The following is a 14,623-nucleotide window of genomic DNA, read 5'->3' as shown; positions in this document are numbered from 1 at the left end:
CCCCCCCCCCCCCACCCTCACCTCACATCTCACATGACAAAAATGGACATGACTAGTTCAGAAGCCACATGCGCGAGAAGAGCTGCCGCTAGCGAGTTTTGTAGATCCACACTTCTTTGCCCACATAAGCTGTCGGGAAGTGGGTGTGCAGGAAGCCCTTGATGAATTTCAAGTCGTAGTCCACCACAAAGTCGATCATGTGCTTGTACAGGCTGTTGTAGATAACAATGTAGTCTGTCATGCCTCCGAACCCAAACATCTTCAGGCCATTGGTTGGGTCCAGGAAGAAATCGCGAGACTCGTCCACATGGTCCTTCTTTTTCTTGATGTTGGGCTCGCATGTCAGGAACTTCATCTTGACGTTGCGGCGGTGGATGTGACTGCAAAGTGGCGACGGAGAAAAGGTTAAAGCACCAATATGGGCAAGCACAATGCAATGCTACAAGAACCCAGCCAGAGTGGCTGAGTTCTTTGGGAAAGATGGGGATTGTATTTATACGTGAAGCAGAAATTAAGAAAAAAAGAAAGAAAATATCGGCCACGTCTGACAGCTTGTGTGGCAATCGTTTGCTTCATGCTAAATTTCATGTACTCCAGCAACGCACCAACTAGCCAGACAGTACCATTAAAGAATGTTAAATTTGCACAAGCAAGCACAAAACCACCCTTGTAGCCTTTTGCTACAGCGAGCAGCGAGCTCAGATTGCAAAGCGCTAGTCCTTTCTGAAAGTGGCCGCTCATTGACACTGAGTCATTGCATCAACGACATGAAGGTGCAAGCATACAAAGCGCAGACACGAAGAAATTAAAAGGACAACACAAACAAATTGTCTCCCTTTGTGTTTGTGTTTTGTACACCTGCCCTTTCATACTGTGAATATTTACCCATTGGCTTTTTGTCTTTCTAAAAGTCATCACAGTCATGAACGACTGTCTCTGCAACACCGTAACGAGGACAGCCTCATTCATGACTGCAGTCACCATATAGTTCCCCAGGAAAATTATTAAAACCAACTTTGTTGAACTCTGCTTCTGCGATCATTCTGCTAGCACAGGAATGATTGTTGGTACATGGAATTGTCTGATCATTGTGCTTGCGGCTTCAGATATTCCTGTGGCTTTGTTTACTACGCTTTGCCCACCTCTATTGACCTTAATTTTAAGCATTACTATTTTTCGAAACCCAGATGTTAACAAGATTCTGTGCATGTTCGTAATCATTGTGAACTAAACTCAACATTTTGTAGAAGATGATCAGTTTTCAAAGTCACAAATTCGTTTGACGCCAGAAGGACAAAGTTTAGGCAGTTGTGTGTGCCAATAGTAACTCCCACGCTGACTGAATTATAACTCTCACAGCTCCCACAGGCACTAGTACCAGAATTCCATCTAGTAATTTTTGTCGTTAAATCTACGGCAGTGGCCATGCACACCGCCGTCGGCCATTTTGACACAGAAGGCGAAGGAGGGTCAACCTGTAGAAAGGTGTCGAGTGGCAGGGCATGAGGAATGCCACGCTGCTGGCACCGGGGTTCTTGTCCAGCTCTTTGTTCAAATAGTCCATGGCCTCCAGCGTGCCCTTCTGGTGGAACATGCCAAAGTACAGGGCGGGAGGGAAAAAGGCCACACCCAGCAGGACGGCCAGCGTGATGCCCCACGAGCGAGGCAGGCGCGCCATGCCTGCCCCGCACACGCACATGGCCAGCGGGAAGACGGGGAGCAGGAAGCGGAACTCCTTGTGGCTCACGAGGCTGCAACACCAGCCAGTCAGGTTTAACTTCTCATTGCCTTTATAAGACACTAATGTAATAGAGAGTTAATACTAGAGAGTTTCAGATTGTCTGTAAATGTACAAGGCATGGAATAGCAGTAACCTGGTATTCCATGCCTTCATAGAATACTGGGTTACTGGAGACATGGGCGATAGCAACAGGCACTGGTAGTGACATCTAGTGACACATTTTCCAAGTACAATGCGTTCGACATGCTCTTGTGTTAAATGAGCATTTATGTCTAAGAAAAACGAAGAAAAAAGCAAGGAAATCCTGCAGAACCCATCTCATGATAATGCAATTAGCAGTGAAGCAACCTAGTGACAAACCATATAGCCATCACAGACTCCCCATGTATGAAGTGCATGCGCAGCCGTGCTACTTTCCCGTGCTTCTTTCTGGAAATGCTGCACCATCTAGCGGCGCTGCCGTGAAGTCCGCATATGACTCATGATCATACGTTTTGGAAAAAGAAATGCAAGAAAAAATGAACAAACTGAGAAAATATACGATTCAAAATCACTAAAGCATCTAACAGACTCAACTGCAGTTCACATCTATGTCATGCAAAGCGATGTGCAAAACGACGCCAATGCGCACTGAGCTGGTGGAGCCTGAGGGCCCTGGGTGCGCATTGTCATTTTAATGCATTAGTATTACGAGTGTCAAAGTGGAAAAAACGTGCATGTGTGCGAAGTGTGAAAAGCCGGTCATGTGGCAGAGGTAGAGAGGGAATGGGAGAGCTTAGGAGAGTGTCTATGCATGCATGCATGCGTGCATGCACACATGTATGTACGTATGCACGTACGTATAGTGCAACTGATGGTGGTGTGCTATGGACCACCGTCAGTTTTAGAACAATGCTTTGCAATGTGGTGAACATGGTATTAAATCATGGATCCGGGACCTCAAAGAGGTGTGCCTTAATGCTAATGCATTTCTCTCGCATGTACCACTAAATTGGCACTTAATCTTTTTCACCTTCGGTAAACTTATGTTTGCACTCCTCCAGTTCAGCCTTGATTAGCAGCTTCTTTGGGCGGGGCATTTTGGAGGGAAGTTTTCACGTGACCACTCGGCAAAAATCGCTGTCGTACAATATGCGCTTTGTCGTTTGCCTATTGCATAGTGTTTTAAGATGGAAACAGGAAACCAAAATGAAATGGATAGCCATAATATGATATATGATGCCACCAGAGTGAAACATGACACTCGCTTCATACCCTCTGCAGCAGGGAACAGTGGCGCATTTAGGTTATCACCTATTAAAAGTGTGCAGTACACTTCGAACGGCGCTATGCCACACGCACTGTCAGACAGATACAGTAGATTTTGTTCGTCTTATCATCTTATCGTCTTATCAAATTTGTTCATCTTATCAGAAGTTCGTCTTATCAGAAGAATAATTGGCAACATGACCAAGTGCATCCAAATATCTTGCTTCAAAACGGTAAATGAAGTAGACTTAAAGCAGGAAAAAAATAACATACAAAGCATTTATTTAGTTGAACTTAATAAAAAACTGCTTTTAAGTGCTACTATTGCTTGGTTCCATCCAGTCTGTGATGGACGTTTGGCGCTTCTTTGCAAATTGGCGAGCAGCTGATAACAATGTCATCTCACTTAATGACCTCGAACATTCCTTCTGTGCCTTCGTGCTGCTGGAAAAAGTCTACTAGGGAGTTCAAGCAGGCATCTGCCGCCTCACAGGTCACCAGTGCTGGCTCCGAGCTAGCAAAAGTACAAAGGAGCGTATTGAGCGCACGGCAAAGCAATGCAACCTAGAGGAAAGTCTAGGTGATGTTGAGCGAAGTGGGGAGGAGAAGCGAGGTGAAATGTAGCGGAGGAGGAGGGTAGCCGGAGGCGCACTGGGTTGGCCTACTCTGGTAGCTGCTACAGGTTTTGCTTCCGATACGGACGTACTGTGTTCATCTCTTGATAACATCGTCCTTGTGCGCTTCCATCACGTGCATGGCACCAGGAAAGGGAGGAAGGGGGTGTTGTACTTCGGGCACACACAGTCTCCTGGGCTTCATCTTGAACACAATCTGCTTTGGGAGCATAGTCTAGGTGGGCTGATGGCTCGTTGCTTTGCATGAGCTGTGTTCTCTCCGCTCAGTTTGCGTTGAAGCAACAGACAGAGCGAAGGTCACTTCACTCGTTGCTGCTTCTGTGATTTCCCACGCCACCGTTTTGACAGCAAGAGTCCGCAGTCATCGAGTGTGATGTGTTCGTGTTTGCCTGTGCTCGCTGACACCAAGTTTGTGAATTTAGTTGGTAAGTGACTGTTTACAAGGGGGCGTTTTACTCTGGCGGCTGCTGTGTATGGCGCGGCCACGCGTGTTCTGTCTTGAATATGATCTGCAATGCAGACAGTGTGTATGGCGCGGCCACGCGTGTTCTGTCTTGAATATGATCTGCAATGCAGACAGTCTAGGTGCATCGAGGGCCGATAGCTTCGTATGCGCTATAGCACCCATATGCTTGCACGTCACCCGCATTCACGAAGTGACTGTCTCTTTTGATTTCCTCCTCTTGTTTTCGCCTTCGTCCACGGGCGATGTTCGCCATAGGCCTGCTGTAGGGTGCCTTGATGCACACGTCCCTGGGTGCAGTGCATTGAGGTACCCTAGCCTCCAGGATTGGTAGCGATGGTGGCCACTCCGAATGTTCTTCTTAATCGAAGAGCACATCTGAGGCAGTTCGTCTTAAGCGGATTTTGTTTTTTCATTCAGTCTATGGAAAACCAAACAAACATTTCCATGTTGTTTGTTAGATGCGAGAATTCAGCTTAACCGAGTTCGTCTTAACGAGAGTTCACTGTAGATGCTTATCGCAATAGGGTTGGCAGCGTCAGCTGTGAATGCAACATGCAATGAACCATGAGGAGATTCGCTGGTACCAGAAAAGGAAACAGTGCGTGCCAGCATTTTTGCATGACACTGGCGGGCTAGTACTGTGGGGAGGCTGCCATGGTCGGTGCTTATGCTCTCGATTGTGTGTGCCTTGCACTTTTTCTTGTTCACAAACGGGATCTAGCAGCCAGGAAATGTGCCATACGATCACAGCTTGGCGATGTATTGACTATTGGTAGCGAAAGATCATGTTTTTCGGGAATGTATTAATCGGTAAAAAGAGAAGCCTAACTGAACACCTGAACCGTGCTCACTCTGTGAGCACAGTTAAGCTTAATCTCAATGTAACAAACATGAATATTATGAATTAAATCTAAAATGCATCAGCGTGTAACAAATATATGCATATAACGAATATATTTTGTTTAATTCTTGGGTTTTATGTGCCAAAACTACAATATGATTATGAGGCACGATGTAGCGGGAAACTCCGGATTATTTTAACAAACTGCGGTTCTTGAACATGCACCCAATGCATGGCACACAGGCATTTTTGCATTGTGCCCCGTTGCAATGTGGCCACGGCTGTTGGGATTTGATCCTGCGCCCTCAGACTTAGCAGCGCAGCACCAAAGTCACTACACCACCATGGCAAGTCTTACATCAAACACTGAATATAATGAAGATACTTCTGCATCAAATGCGACTTTGTTATAAGGACATTCGACTGCACACTTGTGAGGCAGGAGCTTCTGAATTACTGGCCTGTCATTGGCTAAACTGTCTCTTGATGCGTGGAGCATATAATGAAGAACTGGGAGAGGGTTGCAGGTTCGTCCTCTCACCTGAGTACCAGCATGTGCCAGATGACGATTGCGGCCAGGAGGCGGCAGCGGCCAACCCGGATGCCCAGCACAAAAGGCAGCAGCTGCAGCCCCAGCACAGCAGGCAGCCCCATCGTGAAGTACCAGTGCCAAGGGTGCTTGCCATAGTGGGCGCCAACGTCGGCCACAAGGTTGAGCCGCACGAAGTTCCATGGCGTGCACACCCACCGCCGGTAGAACCACCGGTCACACAGCATCAGAGCCCCGAAGCACAACAGGCTGGGAGTATGGAACAGTTTGTGGATTCACGTCGGACGGCCGCAGCAGAAAGGCCCAATGGGCACGTTGACTATTTCATGACAGCTAAAGCTAAATCTGAACTTCACAAGCAGTGACACAACAAATTATCAGAACAAGTGAAGTAAATCTCACGCGCAAGGACTATGAGACAGTAAAGAACATTACCAAAACGTGTTAGCGCTTTGAGCAGGCCGAAAGATGCTGCACTGCAATGCCGTTCGCATGAGCACCGCTGTGACGTCCTCGTGCAATGACAGGCAGAGAATGCAGCTACCATCTTCATTGGATGATTTTAAAAGCAGTGTCTCCTGCCGCCCTTTATTCAGGTCTCAGTGAGGCGAACAAACTTGCCTACAGTATAATTTTGCAGGCCATAATCCGCAAAGAACTAGCAGCTCTGGGAGCTCATTCTGTGTGCACTGTAGCCAGTTAACAGGTACCAAATGCTTCCTGTCGTTCCCTTAGTCAGTGGTCCTCTGCACCTACCCCAATGTGTCACTTTGCGAAAATAATGAAAAGATAACGTGTTAAAGTGCACTTGCAAATTATTGACAAGCTGGGAAGCAGTACCTAAAACAAGAAAAAAAAATCAATTCTGGGGTCTTACACATGACAACCAAGATATGATTATGGGCACATGAAGTGGAGGCCCGGGGTTAACTTTGACCTGCTGCGGTTCTTTAACATGCAGAAGGGATGGTACATGGGTGTTTTGCAATTCACCCCCATCGAAATATGGCCACCATGACCAGGATTTGATCGCACACCCTCGAGCATGGCACTGCAACGCCAAAGCCACTATGCCATCACGGTGGGTGCGCAAAAGAATATGGCTTCCTAAACTGATCCCAGCTCGTCTTATCAGATCATTGTCTTTGTTGAGGATTATCTTCATCATCAACGCGCCTCTTATTTCTACCGCAAATGCGGCTGCATGTAGCTGTTATCGCAGCTGAGCGCATACGCAGCCCGCTCACCCTGTTTTAGAGGTAATCTCGTTGCACACATGTGTGCAAAGAGTGGGCGTGCCGAGACGGTGTGGCACCGTGCGCACTGTTTTCCTGCACATTTAGTATTGGAGGTAGCGTAATCTTGAGTTTCGTAGGTATAGAAGCGAGAGGCAGCCGAATCATTTACTCCCCACTGCTGGTGCTTTTCATGTAGGGTCGTCCCACTGCAGGTGATATAATCAGTCGTGTGGGCAGAGTGGATGTGAAAGCGTGGCTGGCTTCGTTTCGTACCGCAGATGTGAAGATACCGTTGATACGGAATGAAGCTGTACCTTTCGTTGCCAACTCTCAAATTCAACAAAATTATTTTTTTTCCTCATAGAAGTTGGGATTTTTTCGATTATTGTTCGGAAAATTTTGCACCCTCTTACGTGTAAGAAAAATCTATCGGCAACTGTAGTTATTTGCATAAAAAGCTGGATTTGAATACAACAAAAGTTACATATTATGAAACAAATTGCCGATTTTACCGACTTAGGTATATCGAGGTTTAATTGTACGCTATTTCATATTTAGCAGCCAGCACTGCGGAAGCTACGCAAGTACTATTTTTATTCAAATATAGATTGACCTCTTTTCTTTATGTCGCCTGAAAATGAGCTATCAACCTATATTTATTACCGAAGTATCTCGACCTATACTCGTGACCATATTTAGCAAAAGGAACTAACGGAGCTCCTTCGGTGTGCCCGCCATAAAGGCCGTCAGGAGATTATTCAGGCTGGACTTAGGGAACGTTGCACATCCAATGCACTCAACGGCATTGAGGGCAACATTGTTTATTGTGACAAGGGTACCTGCAAAGTGTGTAATGAGGAAGATTTCTCTGGTAGTTCCTGGACAAGGATGGAGCTTGTGGCATTGACTAGCGAGATTTAATAGCCACGGTTAGGGTAAATAAAGGTGTGTCATGTTCAAAGTTTCTCATGGTTCAAAAAAAGATACGAGTTGACCTATGTTCAAATTATATATCTTTTTATTCCTTGGCGAGTTTAATATATAGGGTCAACATATATTCATGTTTGACCTATATTCGAATAAATACAGTAGTGCATTTATGGAAGTATTCACAGAAGTGACAAGCGTTGCCTGCTACCTATGAGACAATGCAACAGAGTATAGTTACAGCTAGTGGTTCCCCATTAGTGGCACAACATCACGGCACACTTTGCTGCGACAAAACTGCCTTCACATTGAAATAATTGCGCAGCATTTGTTATCGTCACACTAACGTAGGGCAATCTGATTCTGCGTCTTATTTGAGCCGCTTCTAATTTAAACGTATCAAATTGGCCCTCCGAGTGATTCATTAATGTTGTTACAAAAATCGGCATTTTCTCCATATGGAAATAAGCTAAGGTCGTACCTTGTGAAGACCAGCCTCTTGAGTAGGAACATTCTGGAGTGTGATGCCCTGGCTAAGTGCAGAGCGATGAGGGGAAGCCAGAGGACCAGGGCCGTGGGACGAATCATGCACGACAAGCCAACCAGCCACAAGTAGCCCCACGAGGTGCTGAAACCAGGAGGAAGCAGTGAGGAAGCAAAATCATGAACATTTATAAAAAAGAATACAGTACAGTGTTTGTTTTCTTTGTGTTCATTTTTTTTTTAGTCTTTAAAACAAACCTTTCTTTACCTCTTCACCCCAGTTTGGAAGTGTTGGTTGCCACTGTCTTGACAGGTGGACAAATACTAGAACCACTGAGTGTGTGCCCCAAATAGCCTCTTCAGTCACAAATTGTGACTGTCGACAGATTTGATTGAAAGGTGCTGGAGACTGCATTGAAAGTAAGTCAAGGTTGATGATGCTTTCTGCATTTTCTAGTGAGCCATCATAATTACAGAGTAATGAAATACCTATTTAACGTGCAGTCATTCATGCTGCATTTCTTCAACAAAAAGAATTAAATCCCGGCTCCAAGTGCATGCAGAAGTTAGTTATCAGCTGCAAGCATTCCAAGGTGAGCAAAATTACTTTTTCACCATGAGTTGATGGAACATGGCGTGTCGAACATACTGTTGTGTCGCCAGACAGACAAATTGGACATGAGGTGAATTCATAGCATGTTATGCATGTACTCTTTTCATTCTAATGTGTCAAATACATATACAGTGGATTAAATGAAACTTCAAGAAACCAGGGAAATTGGTTCCGTTTATCAGATGTTCCATTTAGTGAGACACATTGGAGAGAGCATGGCATGAATACAAAGCCAACCAACTCTAAGGATGGTGTTGTGCTTAAGTGTGAATTCCGGTTGAGTGATTTTTGTTTATCGAGATTCCACTGTAGTATACAGTTTGTAGTAGCGCCGTCTCTTGTCGGTTGTCTAGGTTAGATGGCGCCAAGAGCATCTAGTCTTAGTCTGTGACACTACACGTCCCATCAAACACGGTAGTGCTTTCAGCAGGGTGTTCACTTGTAGCAATACACTTCTCTCTGAATTCAAATGGATTCACATAGGCTAAGCAGAGTGTTCAATTTACCCGAAGCTTACTGCTTGCCGTCTTTTTTTCTTGCCACCAGTGGACATGAGTGGCAAAAGCAATTTGTGCACATAAATGCGTACACCATGTCTGCAGGGGCTAGACAACTTGGGCCACTGGGTATGTTCCACGGTGTCGTGGCTTCCATCACATTGTGTGTGTGTGTTGCATTCAGGGTGTGTGCCCCTGAGCATATGCCCAAACAGACAAGCGGAACAGGATCCAAAGAGCTTGGCAACAGAAAATTCAACAAGTCAGCTACAGAGAAGTGAAGAAGTTGGCACTAGAAGCAGCCGAGTATAGAAAAGCAAGTGAACAAACTGGGACCAAAGCATGGACAAGGCCCTCGTCGAGCTGCTGTGACAACTTTTTACCCAGCTGTTCCACCAGTTTTCTTTGTTCTGGTAAAAAAATTGATTGATTGATTGATTGATTGATTGATTGATTGATTGATTGATTGAGCTTAAAGGAGGTGAAGGCTTAAGACAACCGGTGGAACAAGAACATTTTCATTGAACTGCAAAGCCTGGTGCAGAATGTGAGCACTGGCTAATAAATTTCGTGTGCATCTGCCTCGCATTGATATGGACGCTGCCTTTTCATCGAAACATCTTTGTCTGTGTTACATTTGCATGATTGCATTATTTGCATTGTGACGTCACAGTAAGGGCCAACTTTTATTGAGCCTGAGAGACGCGGCGAAGGACCCTCGGCACAGCATAAACATTCTACTGAATTTGTGCCATTAGCATTGCGTTTGCATAGCATTTCCTTTAACATTTTCTGTAAACATCAAAGAAAGCTTCACTTATCCCTGATTCCCACATATGCATGGGATCTGCCAATTTGTTTCGTTTCAAATAAAAAGGCACCACAGGATAGCCCTATAGGCATGCACATTGCGTGGGGGGAAGGGGGTGGAATCATAACGTCCTTACGACACTCCTGCCTCTCCACAGTCACACAGCAGTGAGCATATGGGCACACATGTGGACTGAGGTGCCTGTTCAGCACACACAAACTTTTTAGAGCAAATCTAAATTAAACCTTTCTAGGAGTGATGGTTCAGCTAGCTTTTTTTTTTTTAATGACACAACTTGTTATCTGGACTTACTTGAAGCACCAGTACACACTCATACACACTCATAACCAAATGTGCGATTTCCGCATGCTAATGTGGCCTTGACAAGCATGATTGTGCATGCCCGCACCATATTCATCTGAACGATGCCAATACACAAAGCTTTGCACAACAGAGAGGATTTTCTTGTAAATTGTAGAGGAAAGCTGAAGGGCAGCTCTCCTCCAACAGGCACTTATTCTGCAATCTTTTTATTCTCACCTCCCTGCCTTTTGATCTTGAGGGCTAACTGCATAAGTCGTGGTACAAGATTTATCATGGTAAGTGGATTTGCCATGGTCAGTTGTGCTATGCTATGTCCTGCATGAAGTTACTCCCATTCTTTTTTGTTTGTTCATTTTTCTTACCTGTGTAAAAGGACCAGTCTATTCTGTATTATCATGCTTGCTTTGTTGGTATTCTGTACCAATATTTTTGTATTAACAATGTTATTCTGCATTGTTCATTATTTTGTGTATTATGGTTTTTATTGATACAGTGCTGCATAATATTATTTTTTTTTTACCTATTACCCTTATAGCCTTGTGCACTGGGACCTCCTTCTGTATCTTCATAAATGTATTATGAATTAACTCAATAAAACATGATTTTGAGTCTGATTCAGACAAACGCACCATGCGTACTGCCATTGTTACCCTTCAGCATGCTAAGAACTACTACTAAACAGCATTAAAAAAAACGCAATAAAAACCAAACAAGGACGACCATACAGAACAAGTGCTTGTCTTGTCTTTCTGTACTATTAGATAGCAACAATTTCATTCATATATTGGTACATCTTGCCTTCATCCTTCTAGTGCGCACGTACCTTGGCTGCTTCTGGCCGCCCCACGGGTACATGGAAAGGGCCCCAGCTGTGAAAACCTGCTCAGCAACATTGGTCAAGGTTCGGGAGGCAGTGTAGTGCAGGAACCACGAAAACAGTACAGACAAAGATGTCCAGCAGGCACCCTCATAGCCAAAGAGGCGGCGGCCCAACTCCACAGTCCAATAGTCCCCTACAGCTGACATGAGAGCCTGAACGAGGCGTGGCACCATGGTCTGCAAGTAGAACAAGATGTCAGGGATGTTTTCATTGGTAGATTTCATAAAGTTTCACTATAATTTAGCGACAAACGTAGGGAGGTGTTCTGTTTCACACTTTCGAGGTACAACCACTTTGGCTATATTTCGCGTGACTAGCACCAGTCGTTTCAGAGCCTCAACAGACAGCATTCCTGAAACAGTGCCAGCAACTCTGTCGATTGTACACGGCAACATGTCGATTTTATCCGCAACAATGAACGACCAAGAATACCTCTCATGGATGACAGGATTTTTGTAATGGGGACACTACAGTTAAGTGCAGTAAACTGCACAAAAGAAGCATGAATTTCCACTGGTGTGGTTATTGCGAGTCCCAAGCTAGCAGCGAGACCAGATAAAATCTTTGTCAGCTTGCCAATTAGTATTAGCCGTGGCATGCTATAATCACTCCTGCCACTCCCTGGAATGCTGCTAATCTGTATTGCTGATGACAGTGGGCTTTTCTTTGGCGCTGTGCTGCCTCCATAAAATTTTGTCGAAACACCCAGTATCACAAGAAATGCCAATATCAGACTACAGCCCACACACACACACACAGAGTACGGTTTGCAAGACTCAATTTCAGCGTTAAAAATAAAAGTTATCAGACTATGTACACCTTCTACACAGTCCAAAGGGTTATATCGATAAACTGAAATTGTCTGGCTTAAGCACACATGCTAATATGGACTCCACAGCGGGGAGCTTCAGGTTAATTTTTGCGACCTGGAGTTTTTTTTAACATGTGCCTAAACCTAACTTCACAAGCTTCTCGTGTATTCCGCCCCCCTGTCGGAGTGCAGCCACCGTGGCTATGAATTAAACCCGTGACCCTATGTCTAGCAAAACAACACTACAGCCACTGAGCCACCACGTTGGGTAAATATTGTTCAAAATCAAAATAGAAACTAAAGCCAGCCGGCACTGCACATGTAACAAGTATCAGTACAGGGTCATGCATGTTTTGCTTAAAGTGTTCGAAACAAGACCTTGCGCTTACCACTGCACTGTTATTGCTCAAACTTCACAGAAACATTGTATTTTGGAGTCTACGTCATTCGGTGTAACACTTGGCACAGTTACTTGCCTGTTTTTTTTTTTTTAAAGAAAGGAATGATATACTGCTTTCGTCTGTGAGAAAAATGGCTGCTGCAAAAAAATGCGCTGGCGCAGACTTGTGTCACCGCCTGCCGGCAGTTGCAAAAAAGAGCTGTTCAGGGAGTCTTGCCGCTTGTTCCAAGGTCCCCGTGGTTTTACCATGGTCCTTGGTAGCCCATGGTAAAACCACAAATGAGGCAGTGCCGGGCGACATTGCTTGGGTCTCTTTTGAAATCAGAGAAGTGCAGAGCAAAATTAGTTTTGAAGAAAGACACAGGAACATGGATCCGAATAAATGGGCGGCTAAAGTCCATAAGTATCTGTAGCTGAAAAGTGTGGACACAGAATGGAGGAAGAAGTAAAGAAAGTTGGCAAACAAGCACAGGGTAACTGGAAGTGTAAATAGTCAACCAGGAGTCATCAAACAAGTGAGAGAAACAGAGACAGAAAATAGGATGCAAAGATTAGAAACCAAAAAGGACCACGGGGATTTACAAGAATGAGAGTAAAGAAATTAGAAGGGAAAATCTGCCCAATACACAAAGGGCAGTGCCTTGCTATTTAAGGCTCGAGCTGGTTGCTTAAGGATGAAAACATACCAGAGCAAATACTCGCAAAATGAGCCATGTGTACGCTGCAGCAAAAATCCTGAGACCACTCTGCACACCCTAATGGAACACAAGGGGATTCATCCAATGAGACCTGTAGGTATAACGTACACTTTCCAAAAGCGCTTGGATTTAAAGTGGATGGAAGCATCAACCAGTCAGCAGTCGAGATATGCAAGATGCGTTTAGAGTATTAGTGGAAAAAAAGCAGGGAAGAGGTTGATACAACTGTATCCGTTACAGGCATGGGTAGCGGTACCAGGTGTTAGGCAGTTTGCATCGTTACACAAAGTTAAAAAAGAGGGAAATTGCCACATCAATGTGACGACAGCTAGGGTGCTTCCATAACTTACCACAGTGAACACGGTGTCGATCTTGAACATTTTGAGCAAGTAATACTGAGCCGAGATGAACATGGGGTACACAGAGCTTCGAATGGCATACTTCCACTCCCACGTCTGATAGCCATATCTGAAATGAATATTTCGAACTTAATCAGCGTCACATGCAAACCCACCAACATGTTTGCGTTGATCTTATGTCAAAGTACCGTTGAACTGTTTTCTTCGGACGAGGCAGGTCAAGGCTGTACTGTCAACTCGGAATAACGGCATTCGAATGTTGTGCATCAGTCATTAATGCATGCAGTCATCATAGCATGCTTAACATGGTTAAAAAGGTCGGTTTGATATACAAGCGATCCGACCGGGGGGTTTGATTGCTTGCAGAAGGAATACAAGTGCCCAAATTTACCCGAAAACAAACTTGTGGGCCACTTCCAGGGACTGCCAGTACTCGTCAGGGACGAACGAAGTCATCACGAAAAACGTTCCTCCGCACCGGAAGAGCACGAACATGAACAAAAAGAACTTCTTGGGAAACTGCCTGTCGGTTTCTGCGAAATCGTAATCGTGAGCAAATTACTGATCGCTCGTCATATTACAGATAACACTCGTCGGCGCAGAACGATCGGATATGTGTTGGACGCACCTGTATCCATCGCCTCCTGTTTCACCTGCTCCAGCTTGGCAGGTTCTTCTTTCGCTGGCTCCAGTTTGTCAGCCATCGACGACAGCCACAAAGTTCAGATCGGAACAAAAACACGGCTTCTCCCTGCGGCAAGGTTTGATTTCTCCCCCGATGGTCGCAAACATGCCAAGATTCGAACACCTGCACGAGCGCGATAGGTGGAGGAGGGGCCCAGAGTTCACTTTCGTTTAGCGTCTTCTAAGTAGCCGCCGTCGCAGAAATCCATTTGCAATCCACTTCAAGGCTAGTTTCGCTTTCTCCTTTATATGTCTTCTCAGCCTTTTCTAATGCAGTTCTATCACGTTTCATCTCACCAGTAGAAGGCTTCTAGTTCACTGTATTAGTTCTGCCCGCTTTCGACATAAATATATGGAAGGGATTCTATTTGGCCAGTTCGGAGAGCCACACACAGGAAATGTAACTTTTTCTGTTGT

At 45.0% G+C, this 14,623-nt stretch overlaps 1 protein-coding gene across 1 annotated transcript; it reads right to left on the bottom strand.

The window, feature by feature from the left end:
- On the bottom strand, positions 1 to 14,381 carry PIG-B (phosphatidylinositol glycan anchor biosynthesis class B). Its single transcript, XM_075672846.1, has 8 exons — positions 14,151 to 14,381; positions 13,914 to 14,055; positions 13,514 to 13,631; positions 11,198 to 11,430; positions 8,128 to 8,274; positions 5,473 to 5,730; positions 1,476 to 1,751; positions 1 to 380 (listed from the first exon to the last, which is right to left on the bottom strand). The coding sequence occupies exons 1-8, from the start codon at positions 14,224 to 14,226 to the stop codon at positions 89 to 91; spliced, it is 1,542 nt and encodes a 513-aa protein (XP_075528961.1). The 5' UTR covers positions 14,227 to 14,381; the 3' UTR covers positions 1 to 88.
- Between the last annotated feature and the right edge of the window lie 242 nt (positions 14,382 to 14,623).

The sequence above is a fragment of the Dermacentor variabilis genome, chromosome 10, assembly GCF_050947875.1.
Source record: "Dermacentor variabilis isolate Ectoservices chromosome 10, ASM5094787v1, whole genome shotgun sequence".
In the NCBI taxonomy this organism is placed as follows: domain Eukaryota; kingdom Metazoa; phylum Arthropoda; class Arachnida; order Ixodida; family Ixodidae; genus Dermacentor; species Dermacentor variabilis.
The sequence above is the reverse complement of the archived record's forward strand: the minus strand, read 5'-3'. Positions and strand labels throughout refer to the sequence as shown.